The 25,313-nt window shown below is 43.9% G+C and overlaps 1 protein-coding gene across 8 annotated transcripts in view; it reads left to right on the top strand.

Annotated features, from left to right (window-relative positions):
• Nucleotides 1–25,313, top strand: part of TBL1X (transducin beta like 1 X-linked) — a 214,332-nt gene that overhangs the window by 116,198 nt on the left and 72,821 nt on the right. For all 8 annotated transcript variants that reach the window (XM_053311760.1, XM_053311763.1, XM_053311759.1 and 5 more), the window contains one exon: nucleotides 16,852–16,959. In XM_053311760.1, the coding sequence (XP_053167735.1) occupies nucleotides 16,852–16,959 (108 nt within the window). The remainder of the gene's footprint in view (nucleotides 1–16,851; nucleotides 16,960–25,313) is intronic.

Raw genomic sequence — 25,313 nt, 5'->3', positions numbered from 1 at the left:
TTGCTGAAAGCTTTGATGCAATGGGTCCTATTAGAGTTTGTGTTCAAAAACTCATTATCCTTTCAGGCTTGTGTTGGGTGGATTCTAGGAGGCTGACTTGAAATAGAGAATAGCAATAAATAGCCCAAAATACATTTTAATTCAGCTTTCAATCTGTTTCCTTGGTTAAGCAACTATTGTTCTGTGTGATTTCATGCCATACATATTATGGCACAATTATGCTTTGAATGCATAATTATGCTTAACACTTTAAAAAACAACAACACACCTCTTCAAGCAAGAATATGGTTTGATCTTTCTAAATCAAAACTTAGAATAGAGAGTGCTATTACTCTAGCCATTCCCAGGATCCCAGCTGGCATCAGGAGCAAGTTATCCGAGTATGATAACTTGATTACATTGTTCTCTTAAGCTTCTAACCTTAATATCATTTCTGTGCTTTATGACTTCAGAGTTTGACTAATTTTAGTGTGCTTCTAACAGAGCTATCCTTTTAATACTACTGAGAAGTTACAGCTGGTTCAGGATGCAACTGTCTGGAATTCAGAGGTGCAGCTTGGTAATTTTGGAGCCTGGATCTAGTGGGCTACTGCGGGGGGCGGGGGCTTACAAAAGAAGCATCCTTTCCTCCACCCCCATCCCACTCCCACACTAGCCCCATGGTTTCACAGAGCTTCCCATTGGTATGGGCAGGCAGAAACTGTGTCTCTTGCTTCACAGTTCAAACACACACATATATCACGAACCAGCTTGGACATATTTGCAAGGGGAAAAGTTAAAACCAGAACACCTGCCCCTTGCTTCACAGTTGTCACTCTGATCTTGTGGACTACAACCAACTTGAGCATAGAGTGAGTGAGTGAGTGAGTGAGTGTACACCCTGCCCTACATCTGTGCCCGATTTCAAAACCCTATGGCAAGCTATTCCATAAATATACAAGGGGAGGAATAACCACAAAAAGGAAATCACATAGCTTCCATTACTAACTCTGAGGAGGAGGCAGGCACAGGCAGCACACCAGTAGGTAGCGGCTGGGCAGGGCAAGGCAGAGAGTGTGCACTGCACAGCACTCTGGTGGCAGTCAGCGCTGGGCACTTTGCCTCTATCTACACTGCTGCCTGCAGGCAGCCTGCCAGCCTGTGCTGGGGAGGTTCAGGAAGGCTGGCAGAGAGGCCTCCAGAAGCCCTGCCCACCCACCAAACAGCTGATAGTCGGGTGGGGGACCTGCAGCGTGCCTCCCAGTGACCGGGCGAGCTTCCCAATGGACAGGCGAGCCTCCTGATGATGGCCAGCCCAATGCTGCCAGTGCATGCTGGTTGCAGAAGAGGCATTGCAGAGCCTGTGCTGGCTGTGGGCTGGGGAGTCAGGTGTGCTGGAGCCCTCCAGGGAAGAAAGGCTGCCAGGGCCACGGAGCTGCCCCCCAAAGTCCAGCCTAAGGGCTGCTCTGCTGGAACAATAAGTATTGTTGTTTTTTAAAGGTATTTTAATTGGTTTTGAATAGTTTTGTTTTTGAATTGTTTTTATATTGTTTTTAGCACTATGTTTTCAATTGTGTGTTTTTATGTCTTTAAAAGTTGTTGTGCACCACCCAGAGCCTCTGGATGGGGCGGTTTATAAATGTAATGAATGAATGAATGAATTAATGAATGAATTAATATTGACACATTGCACTATTACTGTATATTAAATATTAAATATCAAAAACCCTTTCGTTTAAGATTTGAGTTAAGATGTTTACAATTTTTGCTCATGGTCCAGAAAGCATGGAAATTGCAAGTTAAGATGATGACCTTAATTTCCATGCCACATAAACAGCAGATACTTTATACAGTTTTGTATATTATGCTGGCTTTACAAATTAAAAATGCTCTGTGTACCCCTGTGTAGGTCTTTTAGCTTGACACTGGGCTGTGGAAACTTGCTTTTTCTGCCCCTTCACAGAGACAGACCAATGGCATTATGACTAGTGTGTTGACACTAGGAGGGAATATTCTTGGAGAATATTTCTCTTGTATTTTCTGAATGTCCTTCCCTTTGTGCTTTTCTTGTCCGCATTGCTGATCTTTACACTCTTGTTATTCCATATCTTATGATCTCCCTGCCTTTCTTGTCTTCACTTTGTGGCTCCTCCTGGCACCTTTCTGTCTCATTAATAAGATTAAACCAAAGTCATGTTGTGCAGTTTTCCCACCATCAGCAGCCGTGTCTTGGTTGTATAGGTTGTTGTTGTTTTTTATTGAAAGAGGAGCTTCTTATTACAGAAAGCCCCCAGTGATTTGATTTGAGACCAACTTTAATGCATGTCACATTTTATGTGTGGATATGAATGTATTTTTTATTGCCAGCTGCTTTATGTATTGGGGGAAATCAGAATTCAAGCTGTACGTTTAATAAATAAATGTGGTCCTGGTTGTGTATGGACACTGTGAAGTCTACATGTGTAGATGGCTCTAGTAGATCCTGGTTTGCCGCTCTGAGTTGTCTTATGGTACAAATATAGTTTTACACATAGCAACTGAAGGCCCGGCTTAAATGAGGAACACGCAGGTCCTTGCCTCTAAATTGGACTTGTGTCAACCATACAATCTTTGACTAGGCTGCAGTAAACAGCTGAGTTGTAAATGATATTTTCACCTGTTTTCATGGATGCTGAGCAGCTTCTTCTGCTGCAGTGTTATCCTAAACGATTGTCCTAGATCTGTGAAGCTGAAATTATGCAACAATGTGCAGGATAGTCTTGGATGGAAAAACAATGCAGCTGTCTAGTGGTTCTGTTCACATCTTTGTGTGTCAGCTTGTCTTAAAGCATATTTTGTGGGGAAACACCATAGCTTAATCTTTCAGCTTCATGGTATATATATTCATGATATGCTGCAGTTTGCCATGCATTGTGATATTCATGCAAAAATTATAGACTATGTCTCAGGGAATGTTTCATAATATTAAAGCTGTTCATCATTTCAAAAGAATACAAAACATTTATCTTGTGTATTAGTGTGCATCTCTTTGGTTTTTGGAAACTGCAAAAGGCATGGCCACTCTTTGGTATTTTTCTGCAGAACTAACAGTGTCTCACTTAAATCAGCTAATGATTGAGTGGTGGTTTATGTGATAGCCCCTTCCTGAGATAGTCAGCCTCCATATGAGTGTACTTTTATGCTTCAGAGTGGGAATCAGCAGGCCCTTAGAGCCAGGAAGCTCCTTGATCCACTGGAAGTGATAGCTAGGAACCGGTCCCAGTGACTACTAGGAACCACAGGGATGAGTTACTGCCAATGCCACCACCTTGGATTTGGAAGCTTAAGAGAAGTAGCAGTAGGAGCTGGAATGCTGCCAACATGTTGGGATTTATGTACGTTACAGTTTTCTGCCTTTATTCTGTGTTTTTGTTAAGCACATTAAGCACATGGATAAGTGTGATCCAGTAACAGAGGCATAACTAGGGAAAACGGCGCCTGGGGCAAGCACTGAAATTGCGCCCCCCCCCTTTAAAAATTGAAAACTTTAATTTTATTTAATTAAAAATAAATTTGGAACTTGCTTTTGCAACAAACCAAATGGGGGCGCAGGCTGCTAAAAAGGACACTTGTGGAATGCATTGTGCTAGCAACACAAGTCCAAATAGAGTCAGTATTCTGTACAGTAGAAGCAAGAATTCTAAGCTGCTGCAAAGACTTTCCCTCAGTTAGTCAATTGTGGCGCTCTCCTGGCTTGCATTGCATGAGTTTCCTTTTGCAATCCCGGTGGGATTGCAAAAGGAAACTCACGCAATGCAAGCCGGAGAGTGCCACTTGTGGCTCCACTTGCATTGTGTGAGTTTTCTTTTGCAATCCCACCTCACCTCGAGTGGCTCCAAGGTGGGATTGCAAAAGGAAACTCACGCAATGCAAGCCAGGAGAGCGCCAGTTTAGGGGTGGGGGTGAAGCCTGCTATGCGAAGCGGAGGAGAAGAGCTAAAACACAACACTGAATCCAAGGCTACCATCTTTTGCATACTTACTTGGGTATAAACCCCATTGAATTCAGCATAACTTACTTTAGAGTAAGCATGAACAGGATCAGAGTGCAAAAAAAAGTGGAAGATTGCAGAGTAAATTCTCCCTTTTGTTCTGCAATTGCTTAATTTACTTCATCTGCTGCATTACTTTCTTAAAAACTAGTATATAAGCCCACATTTTTCCTAAAATATGTTTATTGTTTATTATACTGTTAGGAACACTCCACTTGTTAGGAACAAGGGCTTCTTCCTATTTCAGAACTGATAAGAAAGAAAATAAGACACTGTGGAAGAAATAAATCCAAATATTAACAATGCAGTGTATGAGACTGGATAACTTCATGCAAGCAAAGTTTGTGGAATAACATCTGACCTACGGGTTTTCTCCTACTCATGTCATCACAGCACTTCCCACAAAAATGCAAGAACAACAAAAGCAGTTTGGAAGGGCTTTCTGGTGGCTTATGTGAAGGCAAAGCTCCTTGCAGTCCCACCCCTGAGATACACTGTAATTTATGCTGGGACAACACAAAATAAGGCAAGAGTTCTTTCTCCACACAGAAGGAGAAGGAGAAAGAGAAGTTACTGGTATTCAAAAAAAGCTTCAATCACAACAAGGTGTGCATGTGGGAAAAACTAACAGCTCCTTCCAGCAACTCGAGTGTTCAGGGTCTGGGGAACGAACAATGCATTCACTCCCGCATTCATTTTCCACGTTGGAAAGACAGCAGGCAGCAGAGCAATAAAACAAGTGGCAGATTTATCTGCCCGCTCGTCACAGACAGATGGGAGGGACACCGCTCTAACAGCAACACAGTAGTCGAGCGAGTCCCTGCAGCCAGTTGAGTAGGACCCTGGTTTGCACAATACTATGCAACTCAGCTACTTAGCCATATATGTACAATCTGCAAACTTTTGTGCTCTGATTTTCTTCTCTTCAAGCATGATCTTCTCAGCTTCAAGCGGGAAAGGCTAAAGTCTGGGCTTCATCCCCCCCCCCCGCTTCCCCCCCTCCTTCTTCTTTCTTTTTGGTCTTTTTTTGTTTTTTAAGGCACACGTTCCGCTGGTTATAACAGACAGGATCGCTGCTGCAAAAACGACTGACCACACACACACACACACACACACAGCATACTCTATTTTGCATGCACATACATAATAATAGCTGAGCCACCCTCAAACCGAGAATTGCCTCATTATTTTTCACATCTAGAGTTAAAGCACATGGAGGGAAGTTTACCCTGCAAAGGCTGCTGCCGCCGCCATCCATCTCCACACTACCATTCCCCGCTTGGTCGCCAGCCTCTCCAGGCAAATGAATGGAAACCAATCCCCCAATTGTTTTTCCTGACTCACCCGCCGGCCAAGCACTGTTACTTCGCTGCTGCGGCTTTGCAGGTCTTCCCCGAAGAGTAAATCCCCGGTGCCAGGAAGGAAGCGACCCTGAATGCACGTGCTTGGCATCTCCTACCAACCCTCACTGCAGCCTCTCTGGCCCGGAAGAGATCTTGTGACTGGCAAGTCGCACCTGCGCCGAGGGGGGGGAGGGGCGCCGACGACGACCCGGACTCAAAATTTTTTACAAAGAAATTTTTTTTTTTGCAAAAAAAAAATTTTCGGGAAAGGAAGGGGATCGGCGGGGGCACTTTTTGGCGCCCCCTGCCAAGTGGCGCCCAGGGCACATGCCCCCCCTCCCCCCTATCGTTATGCCCCTGTCCAGTAGACATTATATACTTGGACTTCCAATAAGGTTTTGACAAAGTCTCTTATGGCATTTGCCTCCTCAAACAAATGTCGTAACTGAGCAGTGTGGCGAGGATGAGGTTACCCGGCATGTTAGCATGTTTGGGGGTGGTACTTCAAAGCGTGTTCAGGAATGCTGTACACAAGTACAGCATTCTGTCTCTCCCACCTCCCGCCCCTCTGTCTGACCAAGGCTCCTGTTTTCACACAATGCATAATTAATCCGTGAAATTAATAGCTCTTCGTCATAATCCATCAATAGCTATTAATCATGTTGTTTACATGGAACATGCCTGCTCAGAAGCAAAATACCCCTGAATTCTACTTGCTGAGGGGCAACAGTATTTCCTTTAAGTCCCACTTGTCATTTTCTTGGAAACATCTGGCTAGTTGCTGGACAACCTTTGGTCTGATCCAGCAGGGTTCTTTGTATATTTTTATGTTTCCTATGGATTACAGGTTGAAAACAAATAATATTACTATTGTATATAAAAGCCAACTTCTGGCCTTCCTCTTTTGGATACAGTTTGGTAGGTTATAGAGACAGTGAAAGGTTATTATTCTGCGAGCATCTCTTGTTCCGTGAAAGGAGAACCACTGATAGATGTTTCTTTGACATGATCTATGTCTTCTATACAAATGGGCTATGTTTCTGTGCAGAGATCTCATCGAAACCTAGCAAGCTCAATTCTCCTGCTTTGGGCGGGAACCCCGCTCCCAGCCCCGCCCCCAGCCGCTATATGCGGCTGCACCACTCCTCATCATCTCAGTCTTTCTTCGTCTGCGCTTTAGTGAACATTGTAAATCTACAGCTCAGCAATGAGTAGGATCAAGGTGTCCCCTTGTTGTTTTTTTCTCTCTGCTTCTTTAGTTTCTCCGTTTTTCCTTGTTTGTTTCTTTAATTCTTTCACGTAGTAGCGTTGTTGCTTTGGCATTTTGTTTCTTGCGGGTTTTCCCCTTCCTTGGAGCTCCGATCCCGGCTGGTACGGAGTGTGGTGGCCAGCTTTTGGCGTTTATGCCGGGCTCAATGAACTTTTAAAAATGTATCTGCTGCGGATCTAAGATCCTTTCCCCCGATACTCATACCAAGTGTCTCTTGTGCTTGGGGGAATCCCACATTGTCGAGACCTGTCTTCACTGCCAGAAGTTCACAAAGCAGGCTTGCAAAAATAGGGCTTCTTGCCTGAGTGCAGCCCTGTGGGATCTGGTTCTCTGTTCCTTGGAAGCCCTGTCGTTGAAGCGGTCCATAAAAATGGCTTCATCGGTACAATCGGAGCGTATGGTATCCGCTGCTGTAGAGGCTGAAAACCCAACCCCAGTACCGATCTTGGCATCTTCTACTGCTCGGCCTTCGATGGCTTCAAGTGAGCTGGTGCACCCAGAGGTTCTCCCTCAGCATCAGCCGCCTTTGGTACTGAAGTCCTCCCTGAATACCTCAGGGTCGGTACCGAAGATAAAAAGAAGAACCTGCATTGTCATTTGCCAGTGGGTCAACACCTCCCTCATATACCCAAGAAGAAGAAATCGGAGGAAGTTCCTACATCAGAGGCCCCTGTGGCCAAAAAGACAAAAGTGGCCTTGGATCATCCAGCGCAGAAGTTGTCGGTGTCCACAAGATGTAGCTCACCCGTGACTGTGGACTCGGTTGACTTAGCCCACGATCGGGCTAGATAGAGTAGAGAACGTTCGGTGGCGACAGATGAACCGGGGTGTGCTTCATTGAAGGAGGAAGCTTATTCTCCAACCAAGCCATCAGAAGACACATTGTGGCTGCCTAGATGCCAGTCATCCCCTCAAAGGCAACAAGAGGGTATCCCTCTTAGGGACCGTGGTACCCGTTGGGACTCAGAAGAACGTTCCTCGACTTACAGACAGGATCAGTCTTGGGACCATCATGATAAATCGTATCAAGACCGATGCCAGACGCCGGAATATCGCTCATCCTTGGTGGACGCTGAGCCACCTTATGGCGCGTGGCGTGGGACTCGGGATCGAGCAATCGATACCAGGTGGACTATCATTCTGACTACTCGGACTATGCTCGACCCCGTTATGGAGCCAGTTACTCAGAAGGTCCCATGTATGGGAAACCAGTAATGATGAGGGGTTGGTGTGGAAACCCCCCCCCCCTTGGAAGGGAGGCGTTCGCACTCACCGCAACGCTCCCCGAGGGATCGTAACAAGCGTCGTGAACCGTCCCCTTCGGTTCCAGTGCTGCATCAGGCTACCGTGCCTGTCCAAAGTTTGCAGGCAGAACATTCTGGTTTGTTACCGGACAACCTAGATAGCAAACCAGGCTCACCTTCGGGTTCTACACCCCTGACACAAGACCCTCTGGCTCCCCCAGAGCCCAAGCATGAAAGTGATGCTAGCTCCCAGGACTCTGAAGTCATTTCCCTGGGCTCGTCCCCGTTCAACATACAGTCTGACTCCAAGCCTGTCTCCCCGTCAGAGGACCTCAAACTGTACTCTGCTTATGTGGTCCGAATGGCATTGGCCTTGGGAGTGAGCCTCAGTAACCAGCAAAGGGGAGAACTAGACCCTTTGTTTAGCCTTACCGACTCAGAGGCCAAGGTACGGGCCACTCTGCCCCTGAATTTGGCATTGCTGAAGGTCATGCGAACTCATTGGAAGAGGCCAAAAATGCTTTCTTGGCTAACAGGCGTTTAGAGAATTCTACAGGGTGCAGCTGCAGGATGATACATCCTTTTAAAAAAAATCATTCCACCTCAAACTCGAATATTGTGGAGGCTTTCTTGCAAAGGACCAGGGGTCACAGCCAGTCTGCACTGAGGCAGAAAATTGGATTCCTTTGGGAGGAGGCTGTATTCGGCCTTGGTCCTCCACTTGAGGGTGGCCAATTATCAGGCTTATAATGCCTGATATAGCCACTTTTTGTGGGAGAAGGTGGGCCCTTTCCTGGATCTCCTCCCACAGGACAAGAGGGATCTGGCAAAAGCGTTTTTCTGTGAGGCCATTCAGCTGGCAAAATGGGAACTTTATTCGGCCCGACATTCGGTGGAATGTGCAGCCAAGGTGATGGCCACATCTGTGGAGCTCAGACCACATGCTTGGTTGCACTTGTATGAGGCCTATGCTAGGACTGAGGACCTGCCGTTTGAAGTCTCTAGTCCCTTTTCAGAACAGACTGATGACACGCTCCAGAAAGTTCAGAAGTTGAGGAGCACAGCACGTTCTGTGTTGTATGCTTCACTGACTACCAAACTGCAGAAAACTGTCAGGTGGTCACCTTACCAGACATAGAGGGCCTATTCCCAGCAACAGTCGCCTTTGGAACGGTCCTTTCATGGTAACAAATTCCAACCAAGATACAAGTTGGGTGACCAGCCCATTAAGTTGGCTTTTCAGAAACAGTGTCCGAATATCTCCCAGAAGAAGCAATGATTTGGGACGCTTCAGGACTTGCCTGGCCCCATTCTCGGTGAACTGGGACAAAGTGACTATGGACCAGCGGGTCCTCACAATTATATGTTTGGGCTATGCCCTGGAGTTTTGCGGGACACAGCCGTTGTCCGGGATTGTGGTGACTCCTTGCACCCTCGAGTTGGATCAAGAGGTTGCTGCTCTCCTGGAAAAGGATGTGATTGAGCCAGTCTCCAACCCTGACAGCCCCGGGTTCTATTCCTGGTACTTTCATGTGCCAAAGCCAGACAGCAGTCAGCGCCCTATACTAGACTTCAGGGCCCTGAACAAACATTTGGTCTACAAAAGGTTCCAAATGCTGTCGATACCGACCATTATGACCATCCTGGGAAAGAACATGTGGATGATTTCCCTGGATCCAAAAGATGTGTACTATCATGTTTAAATATGCCTTCAGCATCAACGGTTCCTGCGGTTTCAGATCGGGCGGGGGGGATCCCCTATCAATTCAAGGCTTTGCCATTTGGCCTCACAACTGCACTACTGGTCTTTACGAAATGCCTGGCCCTGGTGGTAGCGTTTCTGCAGGAGCAAGGTTTGCAGGTGCTGTCATATCTAGATGATCGGCTCATCTTGGCGAGCACCACGTGTATGGTCCTGGATGCCCTTGAGATCATGCTACATACTGTGTAGGAGCTGGGTTTCCAAATAAACTTCAGAAAATCTCAGTTGGAACCCACCTGTTGAATTCAGTTCATTGGACTGATATTCGACACAACCTGGGAAAAGGTTTTCCTTCAGATGGGCCAAATAGTTACTCTCCAGAGACTGGCAGTCGCTTTCCTAGCCGGAGGCCCACTGACTATGCTCTCCATACAGCACCTGCTGGATCACATGGCAGCGAGGTAGGTGCTACCTCAAGCACCTCTTCAAATGCACGTCATTCAGAGGTGGTTTTTAAAGACATGTTCAATCCTATTCGGGATCTGGGCTATCTGGAACGCACATCCCTTCGATGGGTATGGGTGACGGCAGAGTGGTGGATGCAGTTTTGGCACTTGAGTGTCAGTACTCCCTTTCAGGCCCCTCAAGCCCGATGGGTGGTCACAACAGATGCATTGGAGCTCGGTTGGGGGGCACACCTGGAAGGGCTTCTCTGAGTGGACATTGGTCCCCTAAAGAGAGGACTTGACACAACAATTATCTGGAGCTGTTGGCCATCTTCAATTCTCGCAAAGGCTTCCTGCTCCTGATTGGGGATCATTCAGTGATAATACAAACAGACAATACAATGGCAAAAGCCTATGTCAATCGACAGAGTGGCATGTCCTCGAAGAGCCTTCTGTTTCTGGCTCTGGATCTTTGGCATTGATGCGTGGCACAAATCTGGTATTGCCTCAGGCAGTTCATATACAAAGTGTGTTAAATGTCTAAGTGGACACTCTGAGCAGATTGACGGTGGTCTCCCATGAGAAGGCTTTACACCAAGGTGTTCTCAGAGACACATTTCCCTGATTATCCCCGATCGCTCCTAAGCGTCCCTTCCGATCTGCCTTAAAAGTGGCCCCTTGGTATACAGAGAAGTTACGGGGTCTGAAGCAGCAAGGTAGGTGACTAGAGTGCAAGTGGAGGAGAACTTGGTTTGAATGTGACAGAACACAGCATAGAGCCCAATTGAAGGTTTATGCAGAGGCCATGCATGCGGGGAAAAACCAATTCTGGTCTGCGCGCATTGCTTCTGCAGATTCGCGTCTGGCAGACCTGTCCCGGGTTGTGAGGAGTTTGATTCAGGCTCCATCCAATTCAAACCAATCCCTGGGGACTTTATTCTGCTGTGATGCTTTTAATGGTTTCTTTGCGAACAAAATCTCCTGTATTCAGGCCAACTTGGACTCCACTGTTTCTGCAGAGTTTATTAAGGTGGTGTCCAGCAATCCCTCTTGCAGTATTAGATTGGATCAGTTTCAATCTGTGATGCCTGATGACGTGGACAAGCTGCTTGGGGCAGTGCGGCCTACTACTTTTTCTCTGGATCCTTGCCCAACTTGGCTGCTTTTATCTGGCAGGGAGATTGTTGGGGATGGCTTAGTTAATATCATTAACTCATCGCTGAGGGAGGGTAGGATGCCTCCTTGTTTGAAGGAGGTAATTATTAGATCACTTCTTAGGAAGCCTTCCCTAGATCCCTCAGTGATGGACAGTTATAGGCTGGTCTCCAATCTCCCATGGTTGGGTAAGGTGACTGAGAGAGTGGTGGCTAACCAGCTCCAGGCGGTTTTGGAGGAAACCGATTTTCTAGACCCATTTCAAACTGGCTTTAGATTGGGCTATGGGGTTGAGTCTGCCTTGGTCGGCCTGATGGATGACCTTTACCGGGGAATTGACAGAGGGAGTGTGACTCTGTTGGTTCTTTTGGATCTCTTGGTGGCGTTCGATACCATCAACCATGGTATCCTTCCGGAAGACCTGGGGGAATTGGGGATAGGAGGCACTGCTTTGCAGTGGTTCCGCTCCTATCTCTCAGGCATATTCCAGATGGTGGAGCTTGGTGATAGTTCCTCTTTAAAATGGGAGCTGTTATATGGAGTCCCTCAGGGCTCCATTCTGTCACCAATGCTTTTTAATATTTACATGAAACCGCTGGGTGAGGTCATCAGGAGATTTGGTGCAGGGTGTTATCAGTATGCTGATGACACCCAAATCTCTCCTTATCATCATTTCTCCTTATCATCTTCATCTTCATCATCAGGAAATGGCATTCACTTCCTAAATGCCTGCCTACAGGCAGTAATGGGCTGGATGAGGGATAACAAATTGAAGCTGAATCCAAGCAAGACGGAGGTGCTCATTGTGCGGGATCGGAATTTAAGGGATGAATTAGATCTTCCAGTGCTGGATTGGGTTACACTTCCCAAGAAAGAACAAGTACGCAGCTTGGGAGTGCTCTTGGATCCAGACCTCACCCTAGTATCTCAGGTGGAGGCTATGGCCAGGAATGCTTTCTATCAGCTTCAGCTGATTCGACAGCTTCGTCCATTTCTTGAAGAGAACGATCTCAAAACAGTGGCGCATCAGCTGGTAACCTCCAGGCTCGACTACTGCAATGTGCTCTACATGGGGCTGCCTTTGTACGTAGTTCAGAAACTTCAGTTAGTTCAAAATGCGGCAGCCAGACTGGTCTCTGGGGTAACCCAGAGAAACCATATTATGGCTGTCTTAAAACAGCTGTACTAGCTGCCGATATGTTTCCGGGCAAAATACAAAGTGCTGGTTATTACCTTTAAAGCTCTGAACAGCTTGGGTCTGGATTACCTTAGAGAGCGCCTTCTTCAATATGTTCCCCATTGCTTGTTGAGGTCATCTGGAGAGGTCCGTCTCCAGTTACCACTGGTACGTCTGGTGGCAACTCGAAACCGGGCCTTTTCTGTAGCTGCTCCTGGTTTATGGGATGTACTCCTGGCAGATATCTGCAGTTTAGGCTCGCTGACGGCCTTTAAGAGAGCCCTAAAAACCTATTTATTTGGTCTGGCCTTCCAAGGCTTGTAAAGTGTTGTTGTTCTTTTAAAGTATTTTAATTGGTTTTAAATATTTTTAATCATTTTTGAATGGTTTTTATATTGTTTTTAGCATTGTGTTTGAATTGTGGGTGTTAATTCTTTTGTTGTTCAAAGAAGTTGTTGTACACCACCCAGAGCCTCTGGATGGAGTGGTTTATAAATGTGTTTTATATATATATATATATATATATACACATACACACACACAAATTATTTATTTATTTATTTATTTATGAACTGGGGAGTTCCATCACTGGGCCTATTTGCTTCCCAAGGCAATGCGCAATGTGCACTCTATTGATTCCTTCGTCCTATCCTGGATGGGCCCCCTTCTGTATGTGTTTCCCCCGTTTCCCCTCATTCCGAGGGTCCTGCACAAACTGAGGGTGGATCGGGCCAGGGCAATCCTGATAGCCCCGTGGTAGCCCAGGAAGCCTTAGTTTCTGGTCCTGAGGTGCTTGGCAGTGGATTGGAAATGCCTGACTGCCGTGCTGGACCTGCTGTTGCAGGAGAAAGGATGGGTTCTTCACCCAGATGTTCATTCCTTCCATCTGATAGCATGGAAGTTTCTGCTGACTTCCCATTGAGACTTAGGGAAGTTCTGGTTCCTGCCATAAAGCAGTCCACCCAGAAATCCTATGACCACATGTGGACCCGTTTATGTTCCTTCACGGTACTGCATAACTTTGATGCGCTTAATCCATCCATTCAAGATATCTGTAATTATCTGTTGTCTCTTAAGGAATCTGTTTTAAAGCTTTCATCTCTTAAGGTGTATTTGGCTGCCATTGTGGCATGTTCCCCCACTGACCGGGCTTCATGGTTTAAAGATCCGGTGGTAAAAAGTTTTCTGAAAGGTTTGACTCATATGTTCCCAGTCAATCCTGTCATGTCACCGACCTGGGACCTGTCAATGGTAAACTGCTACAGCCGCCGTTTGAGCCCGTGGCTTCAATTGATCCTCATCTTTTGACCTGGAAGGTTGCCTTTTTGGTGGCCGTGACCTCCGCCAGAATGGTCAGTGAGTTGAGGGCCCAGAGGGTTAACCATACCTTCAGTTCCATAAGGACAAGGTCATGCTCAGGTCGTATGTCCAGTTCCTGCCCAAAGTGGTGTCCATGTTTAACCGTTTGTTCACTTTGCCCGTGTTTTTTCCAAATCCTTCATCGGATGCGGAAAGACGGTCACACCGTTTGGACATTTGAAGGACGTTATCCTTCTACGTTCAGAGGTCTGCTGACTGGAGGAAATCTCCTTCCTTGTTTGTTCTATATCATGGACCGCGTAAAGGTCTACAAGTTTCGGCCCAGTCCATGTCTAGATGGATAGTTTCCAGTATTGAACTTTGTTATCAATTGGCCCATAAGCAGTTGCCTGCTATGGTTAAGGCACACTCTGTTAGGTCTGTGATGGCCTCTGTGGCCTTTGATCGGGCGGTTCCGTTGGACGCTATATGTTAGGCAGCTACTTGGGCTTCGCCCCATTCATTTATTCGTCGTCATGCAATTGATCCCAGGGCACGGAATGATGCTGTGTTTGGCAGGAGTGTCCTGAAATCCATTTTCAGTTGATGTACTTGTTTCTGAAATAAACATTTCTGGCAGATTATATTTTATTCTGTTCTTCCCTCCTCCTTGGATGCTAGCTTGTTATACGCCCATTTGTGTAGAAGACAGAGACCACGTCGAAGAACAACAGGTTACTCACCTGTAACTTTGGTTCTTCTAGTGGTCCTCTGTACTTCTACACGCCCTTCCGTCCTCCCCTCAGGGTTCACTGAAGCTGGACTTTGTGACTGAGGGGTTGAGGAGTGGCGTAGCCGCTATATAGTGGCTGGGGGCAAGGTTCCTGCCCAAAGCAGGAGAATTGAGCTTAGGTTCTGATGAGGTCTCTGCGTAGGCGCATAACTTATTTGTGTAGAAGTACAGATGACCACTAGAAGAACCAAAGTTACAGGTGAGTAACCTGTTGTCCTGATAGATGGTAGAACACTTCTGTACCAAGTGCATTCCTCAGAAATGGTTTTCATTATGGTAGATTGCCTGGTGAGACCTGAGTGACATTTAACATTGGCTTAGAATTTCTGGAGAAGGTGCAGTTCCTGATTCTGTAGTAGTAAAACCAGAGTAGAATTCTTTCTGGCAGTTTTCAGGCCATACAGTACATGCTAGAGACTCCTGGAATATGTTTTGTTGATATATAAAGCAAAGAATGAGCTGACAGTTTTGATTAGATTGTTGATGAGATCACCTGTCAGTCTCCACCATGTTCCTTGATTGCTACTCCTACATATAGTTAATCAGTCACAGGATTAGTCCAGTCAAAGCCTTTGGTGGTGATGCGTTACAGTATGCAATACAGCTGAATTGTTTCCAGTTTAGCAGTTGTTTTTTAGTTGGCAGTGGAGGGAAAATAAAAGGGCAATGAAATCAATTTTTATTGAGGGAGATGTTGCCTTATGTAGTACAGTGGAGATTGGAATCTTAATTAAGGGCTGCAATCCAGTGCACATTTAAAAATAGGTTCTGTGAATTCAGTGGGACTTGTTCTGATTAACCATGCATAGGATTCTGCTGCATAGCTGGTTAACACAGGATTTTTAAAAAGTACAAAAATATAATAATAGTCACACTGGAAGAGTTCATCAGAGATCAGTTAAGAATGACAGAAAATACAGGAGAAATTTGAATGAAAATACGGTTTGAGTCACATTGGTTAGCTTTTTTAATTCTTTTGTTCCAATTTAAAGTTTATGGGTAGGGTATAAAACAGATGAGAGAATTATAACAACTACTGTTCATGCTACTTTAAAAAAAAAAAAACACCCTCCAACATTACTGCTGAGTTCTGGAACATATTATAGAACTCTGTCATAAACACACAGTGTGTCCATAAGATGATTTTAAAAAAAACTTGATATTTTATTTTTTATTAGAGACTTTACGAAACATAAACCTGAGGGTTATGAGATGTGAAATAATGTTCGGAATGGCATTTGGCAGGTCATACAACCCATGGAGGATATTACAAAGACAACCATCTTTTAAAAAGCGTTCACCAGAAAACACAAACATTATCATATGTTCATTAAAACTACTACAGGTTGCTCATTTTATCTCATTCTTCATAATTAATATGAGGACTGTTTTAAAAAAAAGTCTGATGGCAATCAAAGATAATCCACAAAGGTTGCAACGATGCATTTAGGTGGGGAAGAGTGACAGTGTTGTCCTCTCAGAACTTATCTTCTGGTTTATTCCACTTTTCAATCAATAATAATAATTATTATTACTATTATTATTATTATTACATTTATATCCCGCTCTTCCTCCAAGGAGCCCAGAGCGGTGTACTACATACTTAAGTTTCTCTTTCACAACAACCCTGTGAAGTAGGCTAGGCTGAGAGAGAAGCAACTGGCCCAGAGTCACCCAGCTAGTATCATGGCTGAATGGGGATTTGAACTCGGGTCTCCCCAGTCCTAGTCCAGCACTCTAACCACTACACCACGCTGGCAATAATCAATTGCCTCCTTCTTGCATTACACTTATGATCATAGTCACATGGGAAGCTTATATGGAGTTAGACCATTGCTCTGTTTAGCTCTGAATGTCAGCAGCTCTCTAAAGATTCAGACAGAAGTTTTTCCTTGCCCTGCTACTTGAGATCCTTTAAACTAGAATCTGAGTGTTGAACATTTTGTATGCAAGCATGTGTTCAGCTACATAGCTTGGGCTTTCTTTAGGTGTGCTGTTACTGACAGCTCCTTCCTGAATTTTCAGGTTATAGCAAAAGGACTCAATCTTCTGAGAGAAGCCCATACTGCAATTGCCTTTCATGCCAGTATTGTCTCTTTTCTAAGGAGGAGGATGCCGGTACAGGAAGAAGCCCTCCTGGACGTCTCCACATTAGCCCAATGATATGGAATGCCTCTATGCCATCAGTGTAACATAAGAAGGGGACAAGAAGCTCTGAACTTGACTGTGTTGAAGTGTTCTCACAAATGGCCACAGCTACCATTACAAATGGCCTCTACCTCTTTTTAGAATGACATAATGTGTAAACTTCCTTTGATTCTACTTAGTTAGGCAACCAGATGAATAATGGCTAGTAAACTAGAGTTACGAGTACACGTTTGATTTGCTAATGGATGGAATCCTTTCGTTCTAGATTTCTCCACTGTCGAATGTAGAGATCTCCATGGTAACTCAAATCCCCAGCCTCTTCTCAGCAGCCTGCAAGAAGCAGTCTTCAACAGCTCAGAGGTCTCACGACCAGGTAAGCATTGGAATTTCGAAATAGGATAAGTTGTTGACTAGTCTGCATTTTAGTTTTTATTGAATATCACCAATGTATTCTTTTTATGAATATTGTCACTTTTTATTTTTGTGTACAACACCTAAGGTCCCAGGAGGAGGAATAGCACAGAAATATAATAAATATAAATTCTCCTCTATATTGGGACACAGCGATATCCTGTAGTTCCCCTATTCTTAAAACTTCCTTGGATTTGTTTGAGGTTGATTCTTACTATTTACAATTTTACATGAGTATTGTAAATGCCATTTGTTTTCATGTGGATTTTGTGATATAGTGCTGTCAGGATTGCAGTGTCATCCTTCTATCATCATTTGGAGGCTAGTACTTTGTGGATAGGTGGATGGATGAGATAGATGTGGCCTCACACACTGATAGGAATATTATCTCACCATACATTTCTGAGCTGTTTATATTAACTTCTTTCAGAGTCTTATGCAAGACTCTTATACAATGGCATGCAAAAAACATAATGTTTTCTCTAAGGAGCCCAAAAGACTTCTTCTCGTATCATAATATTGCCCTGCAAACACTGTAGACACCCCCCCGATAAACAGATTTGGGAGGCTTCTCAGATCACCATTGGCCTTAAATTTTGTTAATGATCATCATCATCATCATCTTAACGTATTATATGTGTTAAATAAAAAATAGATCAAAGCAAATGTGTACTTTTCAAGTGTGTGTGCATAAATGTGGGGAGAATAGGTAGTTTGTTTGATAAAGGGTGAGTATTCATGTAAGCCTTTTTCTAGAACAATCATCAATACCCCACACTTTCAATAATCCAGGCACATGGCCACCATTGAGCGGGAGAGGATAAGCATCCCCCGGTTGCCGTCTCCCTGAGAGGTTCCAGTGGCCACCAGAAGCTTAACTGCACTTTCCCCCACAACTTCGGTGGGACCGCTAGGCTCACTCACCTGTCCCTGTACTGGGCACATTGCACTAGGCTTTGTTTATGTGCTATTGGAATTCCATCCGCAATAGTGCACAAATGAGGCACCAAGTGCAGCAAGGAGATGGGCATCTCATCGGTCATGCTGCTGGTGCCCATGCCCTCTTGCATAGCACAAAGGCAGGAGGCTGCCAGTTGAACTTGTCCGACAGCCACTTGTGAGCTCCCTATACCCCTGCAATAATATCTCTGTTCTGGAAACTTTGAGCCAAGTAGGTTTTTCTTTCCCATCCCCCCCCCCCACCTTGCATCTCACCCGATTTCCCCAAAAGATCCAAAATCTTACAAAAACTTCAAAAAAAAAACCTTGCTTCTCACCACTGTGACTTTAGGGATGCCTGAATCAGGGATGTCTCAAATTAGAAAAATCATATCTCTTTATATGAAAGAATAAACACATCTCTATTTATAGAAACTATTTAGTACAGCAACGTTACGTAGGACATGAGTAGTACTTGGTTGAAACTAAGACCTTATTGCATTTAGTGTAAAAAGAGAGAACTAGATTCCAAGATTTTGCATACTGATCTAGGACTAAGCTCCAGTGAACACTGAGGGACTTACTTGTAAGTAAACAGGAACTGGATTCCTCTGTTGGTTTAAACGGAATCAGTTTTACATCACATTAAAACATAAAATAGTTCTAAAAACTCGTGAAAAATTGTTTTTCATTAGAAAAATATGATTCCTTAGGCAAACGATTACCTATCTGCCTAGCAAAGATGGGTTCCCAAAATGTACATTGTTCCTAAAAATTTCATGGTTCCAACCCATGTTAAGAGATTGCCAAACAGAATCAGTCACATGCAATCTGTAACTGGCATCCCAGGCAATGTGCTTTACCTACGCATCAGGAAGAGAAGCAGCCTAGTTGGAGTGGGAGAATTGCTTTTTACAGAGAAGCAGTCACTATTGGCAAAGGCATCTGTTTCCCTTGTGACAACACCCAATTAATAGTTGACAAGTGCTGAAAGAAGCTATAAAAGGAAGAGCTTGTAAAAAGCCAATTGAGTAAAGGTACAGCATAAATGTGATTGTATCTATAGTAAAGGAATTTCTGTCCAGTAACAAGAAAACATAGGTAAGTCAAAAACCATAAGCCGCTCTGAACAGGAAATGCTGTGATATTTTCTATTCTTTGTGAATATATGCCTGCTCTATCCTTCACGGATTACATAAGGTTGTAAATTAGTATTTAAGCCCCTGATAAAGTGGCTTTTCATAAAGTGTATTTGTTTGTGTTCATTTATATTTCACATTTGTCCAGTCCTGAAGACTCTTTTTATTAGCCTACTTTCCTTAAGGAAAGTAAGCTTATGAAATCACCCGGCATTCTGTATGTGTGTCCATGTGTGTCAACTTTGCAATGCCTGGACCAATATGAACCAAATTGAGTACAGTTGTAGGGACAGATAAGGACACCTCAACGGCATAGTTTATGATGCTCTGAAACACCCCAATTCAAGATGGCAGATGCATGAATGTTTGAGGCACAAGGCGGAATCGATTTGGACAAAATTTTCTACAGTTGTAGGGATACATAGGGGCACCTCAGTGGTGTAGTTTGTGATAATGTCATTCACCCCAATTCAAGATGGCGGGTGCTTGAATGTTTGAGATACAAGTGGGCTAACGTGAATCACTTAACTGATTTGAACCAAATTGGGTACAGTTATAGGGACACATAGAGACACCTCAACAGCTCAGTTCGTGATTCTGTCATACACCCCAATTCAAGATAGCAGATGCACGGACATTTGAGGCACAAGTGGAAACCGATTTGGACAAAACCTTTTACAGTAAGGAATACATAGGGATGGCTCAGTGGCATCGTTTTTAATGATGTCATCCACCCTGATTCAAGATGGCAGTCACGTGAACATTTAAGGTTGAAGTAGGCTAACTTGTGAGTATGTTAATTATCAATTATGAGTATAGTGACAGGAAAGTAGACAGAATAGTTCTTACCAGAACAACTTGTATTTAAATACTTCTAGATCTCTCTTTTGACTTTTTGGCCCACAAAATTGCTCACAAATTAGTGAAAATATTAATAATAAACCACCACTCCCAAGATTAATTATAAAATAATTGAAACACAGAAAAGGAGCAGACAACCCCCTCCCAATAAAATAGTCAATGTTAAAAACCTTAAATTAGCAGCAATAAAATAACCAAATGTGTAAAGCAGGAGGTTTTTACCTAATCACAGGAAGCCCTGGTGAACAAGATTGTTTTAACTTGACACCTGCATGATAGTAATGTAATTTTTCTCTCACATTTGTCTTGAGATAGTATTCCATAAATGCGATGTCACCACTAAAAAGACTGTCTCATCCATAAAGGCAGGGATCCTAAAGAAGGGCTTGTTTGCAGGTCTAATATCACATTACAATACAAAGATAAAAAGAAATCAATATAAAAGAAATTAAAATATTATTACGTCTTAAAAATAGCTTGTCATCTTTGAACCTTCATATGTGTTTGCCCCACTGAAATGAATCTTCAAACAGAATAACAACTAATGCATGCACTTTACTAAGAAAAAGGAACATATTGGAATTATAATTTTTTGTTTTTAAAGCTTCAAATAGTAATTTGTGTTGATATGAGGGGTATTGTTGCATGCATCTTCCATATGCTGTTTGTTTTACTTAAAACACTTAATTGCCTAGCACAGTTGCATTTGAATAGGTACCTGTAATATATAAAAGATGGGTAGCATCTAGACTTGTTAGTCATTGCTAAGTAAGTAAGTAAGTTGTAACCACAGGTCATAACACACACATTAAATCATAATAAAACAACACAAAAATTAAATCACATTACTAAGCACCACTGAAGTTAATGTTAATTAAGTTAACCATTAACCACAAGTTAATGAAGTTAGCCATTGCTAACTTAGTTCCATTAATTTTAAAGGTCCTAATTATGACTCATTTAGGCTGGATGCTAGGTGTTGGTACATCAGCATAACATTTATCTGCATTACATTCACTCACTGTAAGTTCCAACACTGGTAGGAATAAGTGGCTGGCATCCTGGAGTCACTGGCTTACATCCTGGCTAAATTTACTGCATTTAGATTTCAGTAAACCTACTGCAATTAAGTACTCCTTTAAACTACTCCCTGAGTCATACTACCAACAGTGGGGCATGGGGGGAATGCTGCCCCCTGAGATGTGGCTTGCCCCCCACTGCCCCACATTTCTGTTTCAGAAATCTAATATGGGACACAGCTTGCCCACCCATAAATTCACTTTTTCCCTTCTGTACCCCCAATTTTTTTTTTCCTGGTGCAGCCACTGAGTACTACTGAGAAGTCTAGCCAGGATGTCAGCCACTATATCTTAAATTCCATATTATCTGATGTTTGATTATCACACTTCAAAGTGCAAAGTAAACATCTGACACATTGGTCTTGTATTGTGTACAAGGTATGTGTTTGGCATTTACTTCAGCAAAATTAGCTTTAAAGTTGTCATTTTTTAATTGGAAGGAGACTATACAGGAGGATCTCCTTATCCACAGCTTGCTTGCTTGCTTGCTTGCTTGCTTATTTATTTATTTATTTATTTATTTCTCAATCATATTTTTATTCTGCCTGATATGTACATCTCTAGGCAGTGTACACAATTTAAAAAATTTAAAAGTCAACACAGATTAAAATACATGACACAATAAAAACAATAGCATAAAATAGCTATTAAAACAAATTATGAAAATTATTAAAATCCACTCATGGTTTTGCATGTCTGCTGTTTAGAAATAGAGGACAAGCCTCGTTAACCATGGTTAAGGGGTTCGCGTATCGACAGTTTTTGATGGAGAGGGAGAGGGGAGAAAGAAGAAAAGGAGTGCTGGCCTTTCCTGCCCATGAACACAACATCCACCACTGGCCTCCTCTCCCTGCCAGAGTGTGCAAATGTGACATCCCCTGTAGAGTGGGGCCGGCCACCACCACCAGTTGTGTGCTCCTTGAGTACTGGCCTCTGTCCCAGCACCGCCCACTCACTCCTGAAGTGCTGGCCTCTCTCCCTGTAGCTGGGGTCAGCAAGAACGCAATATCCCTGCAGACTGGGGGCCACTGGAGGCCAGGCAGGGCCAGCATGAGGAAGATCTTGCTTGGAGAACTGGCCCTCATTGCTGACTGGCATGGGCTTCAGAACCAGGACTCATGAGACTTGTGAAGCCTGCCGGGGGGGGGGGTTTATAAGGAAACCCTGGCCAGTCAGTTATGAGGGCCAGTTATCCGAGGAAGACCTCACTAATGCCGGCCCTGCCCTGTCTCTGGTCTGTGGGGATATTGCTTTCTTACCGACCCATGGAAGAGAGGCCAGCACTTAAGGAGCTCATGGTCAGAGCTTGAAGAGCGTGTGAGCAGTGGCAGTGGCCAGTGATCAGTCCTCCGGAGGCCCCTGCTCTGCAGGGGTGTCATGTTCACATGCCCTGGCAGAGTGAGAGGCTATCACTGAGGAGAAACTCCCACTGCAGGGAGAGAGGCCAGTGCTGGATGTCGTGTCTGTGGGATGGGGGAAGGCCAGTGCTCCTTTTCTTCTCTTGCCCCCCTTTCGGCACTTTGGAATCGAATCCCCAGATTTTCATTGACTTAATGTCCCAACATCCATGGTGGTGGGCTGAAAACCTAACCCTTGTGGATAATGAGGTCCGCCTGTAGTGTAATTACCTTGGGTGGTTCTCATTTATGATATACATTTTTATAATAAAATGTTTAAGGGTGAGACTTCCGGGAGATTCAGAACTGGCGTAAATATACTTTCTCTGAAGTTAGCCCTAAAGCTACTTCTGAATTCAGTAGAAGCTGAATTGACTGGAGCCATAAAGAATGTTCTCTGAGGAGAAGCTAACTGGCAAGTTGGCACTGCTTGACAGAAGTCACTGCATCGAATTATTTAATGCTCAGCCAGAGCTGTACAAAGATTCAGCCAGGTACCTGGAACCACAGGGCTTACAGTGAAATTCATTTAAAAGGTCCCAGCATTTAAAATTCTGATTACAAAGAGCTTCTCTAGTTTTAACTATGGCATTATTAAAAAATATACATGTGTATATATAGGGAAATCATCATGATCTCTGTTCAAAACACCTACATCAGTATTGATCAAACTTGATGAAACTGCACACAGATTTTACTGAATTGTGTTAACAGTGAGCTGTGTAACTGGTTCCTAAGAAATGCTATTTCAAGACTTACATCAGAAATCACACAGATATCTAGTAAATTCATTAACTGTCTGATTGTAATTGTAATTTTATTTATGGTCATTAGACCAAACAGAATTAACTGTCTGATAAATGTGCAGCTACATGGATCAATTTTGTGATTCAGTATAAGGCAGCTCCATATACTTTTAAAATGTTTTCTAAGATTCTGTAATAGACAAACTCTTATTATTATGTCTATTGGTTGTTCCACCTCTAGCAATACAGTGATGTTGCTATGTGCAGATATTTATTTTCTTCCTCCATGTGATGTTTCACTGTTTTGATACAGTTTCTTGGGACAAATAAATGTGGGCAAAAGGGGCACAACTTTATTTAATAACATTAACTGCAGTAGGTCTCTGTCCACTCCACAGGCAGCATGGGGACTAAAATCCAGGTGGAAGGTCAGACACTAACATCCTTCCCTCACACCCTGATTCAGATCAGAGCAATCAGACTCCAGATCCTCCTCACCAACCCCCTAAGGGGTCTGGGTTATTTTAGCAGTCTCAAATCCCACCCCAAATGTAGAACCTTTGGTGTGTGTGGTGCTGTCCAAGTAAGGAGGATTTTTAATCCTGGCCCTCTTGCTGCCCAAGCCTCCAAGAGCTGATTGGCCATTCCTACAGGTGCTTACAAATAATTCGGGCCTGCTGATATCCTGTGCTCAACCTCCCACAAAGGAGAGTTTAGCCTATCTTAGCAATCATTAAACAACATATAGACTCGACTGCAGATCCCTCAGATATAAAATGGAACTCAGAGTTGTCAAACTCTGGCTGTGAGTGAGTCTCTTCTTGGTGGGGCAAAAATGCTCCACCCATTGCCACACTTATCCCTAATCCCCTGATCCCTTATCACTTTCTGCAGAGTTCTCTCAACCCCTCTCCTTGTTCCCCGCTCCACACCCTGCACTGTATCATATCCATACACCCTGGGTATCCAAGCTTGTATTGTAGCAAAGTCCCGCATGGCTTGCAGGTTAAAGATAATCCTGATCTATCAACCAAATCATGGTACCATAGATGCAAAATTGGTGTGTGTGTGGGGGGGGGGACTCCAAGTGCGGAAGGAGTTGGTCCCACAACAAACTCCGAAACCAGCAGACCACTGTGAGGACTACCAAGGCTGCTGAGCTGCTCGAAGCTGAAGATCTCTTGTGTGCCCAAAAGACAATAAAGTGGCAACATATCAACATCCACATGCTTTTTTTTTATGTCATGATAGAACATGCTGCCCACCTAATACCACCTTCCTCTTTAAGTTCCAAAGGCACCTTGCCGCTTTAAGCTATTATTCTATTTTAGCCTCGTGTGTGTATGGGGGGGGGTTATCAGGCTGGCCCTGACTGGAGGGGACCAGAGGCTGTATGTGGGGCAAAGCTCACAAACACCCCCCCCCCCATGCATCCCAGAAGCCTGTGGTTTGGGAGAGAGACACTCCCAAAAGCACCCTCCCCATTCAGCCATTCCTCTGATTGTGCCCAACCATGCCACCCTATATCCTTCCCACCTGCCAAACCAGCTAATCCTCTCCCATCTCCACTGCTTCTTGTGCTGTTCATGCCATAAAAGGTCTGGATGCAGAGCAACACTCATTAGCTCTCCTAATTGCAGCAAATGAAGTGTGCAAATGACAACTTTAAAGCTAATGACTCCCCTCCAAACCTGTCCTAACCCTCACCCATTCACTCATGAAAACTTCAAGGCTAGGTGGGGCAAAGCCACCTCCTTCTAAGAGACCAGAGGGTGCAGCCTTTTTCTTTTTCTTTTTTTAATTGAAATAAATTGGTGGCATAATGTTCATAAATATTGTTTCCCAAATCAGTAACATTTGTAATTTTTTTCTGTTGCCTTTTAGTGTTTACTCTTTTTGGTTTATTGTGTTTAAGTCTGGGTTCTAGATTTTGTTTTTGTTTTTTTAAAATGAAATTGTATTTTTAACGTTGTATATTTGTCTGCTTCAAATATTAGTGAAAAAGTTGTATACTTTTTAAAAGCTGTGGTGGTTTTACTCAGTCAGTAATCATAAGTAACTTGCATTAAAATCCACCTTCCCCCACTTCTCAGATATACACAGAGTATATCATGTAGTTTTTAGAAAGTATATCTTTGAAATTTTTCTGATGGCA

This window comes from Hemicordylus capensis, chromosome 3 (assembly GCF_027244095.1).
Source record: "Hemicordylus capensis ecotype Gifberg chromosome 3, rHemCap1.1.pri, whole genome shotgun sequence".
Taxonomy (NCBI): Eukaryota; Metazoa; Chordata; class Lepidosauria; order Squamata; family Cordylidae; genus Hemicordylus; species Hemicordylus capensis.
This window is presented reverse-complemented; position numbering and strand designations above follow the sequence as displayed.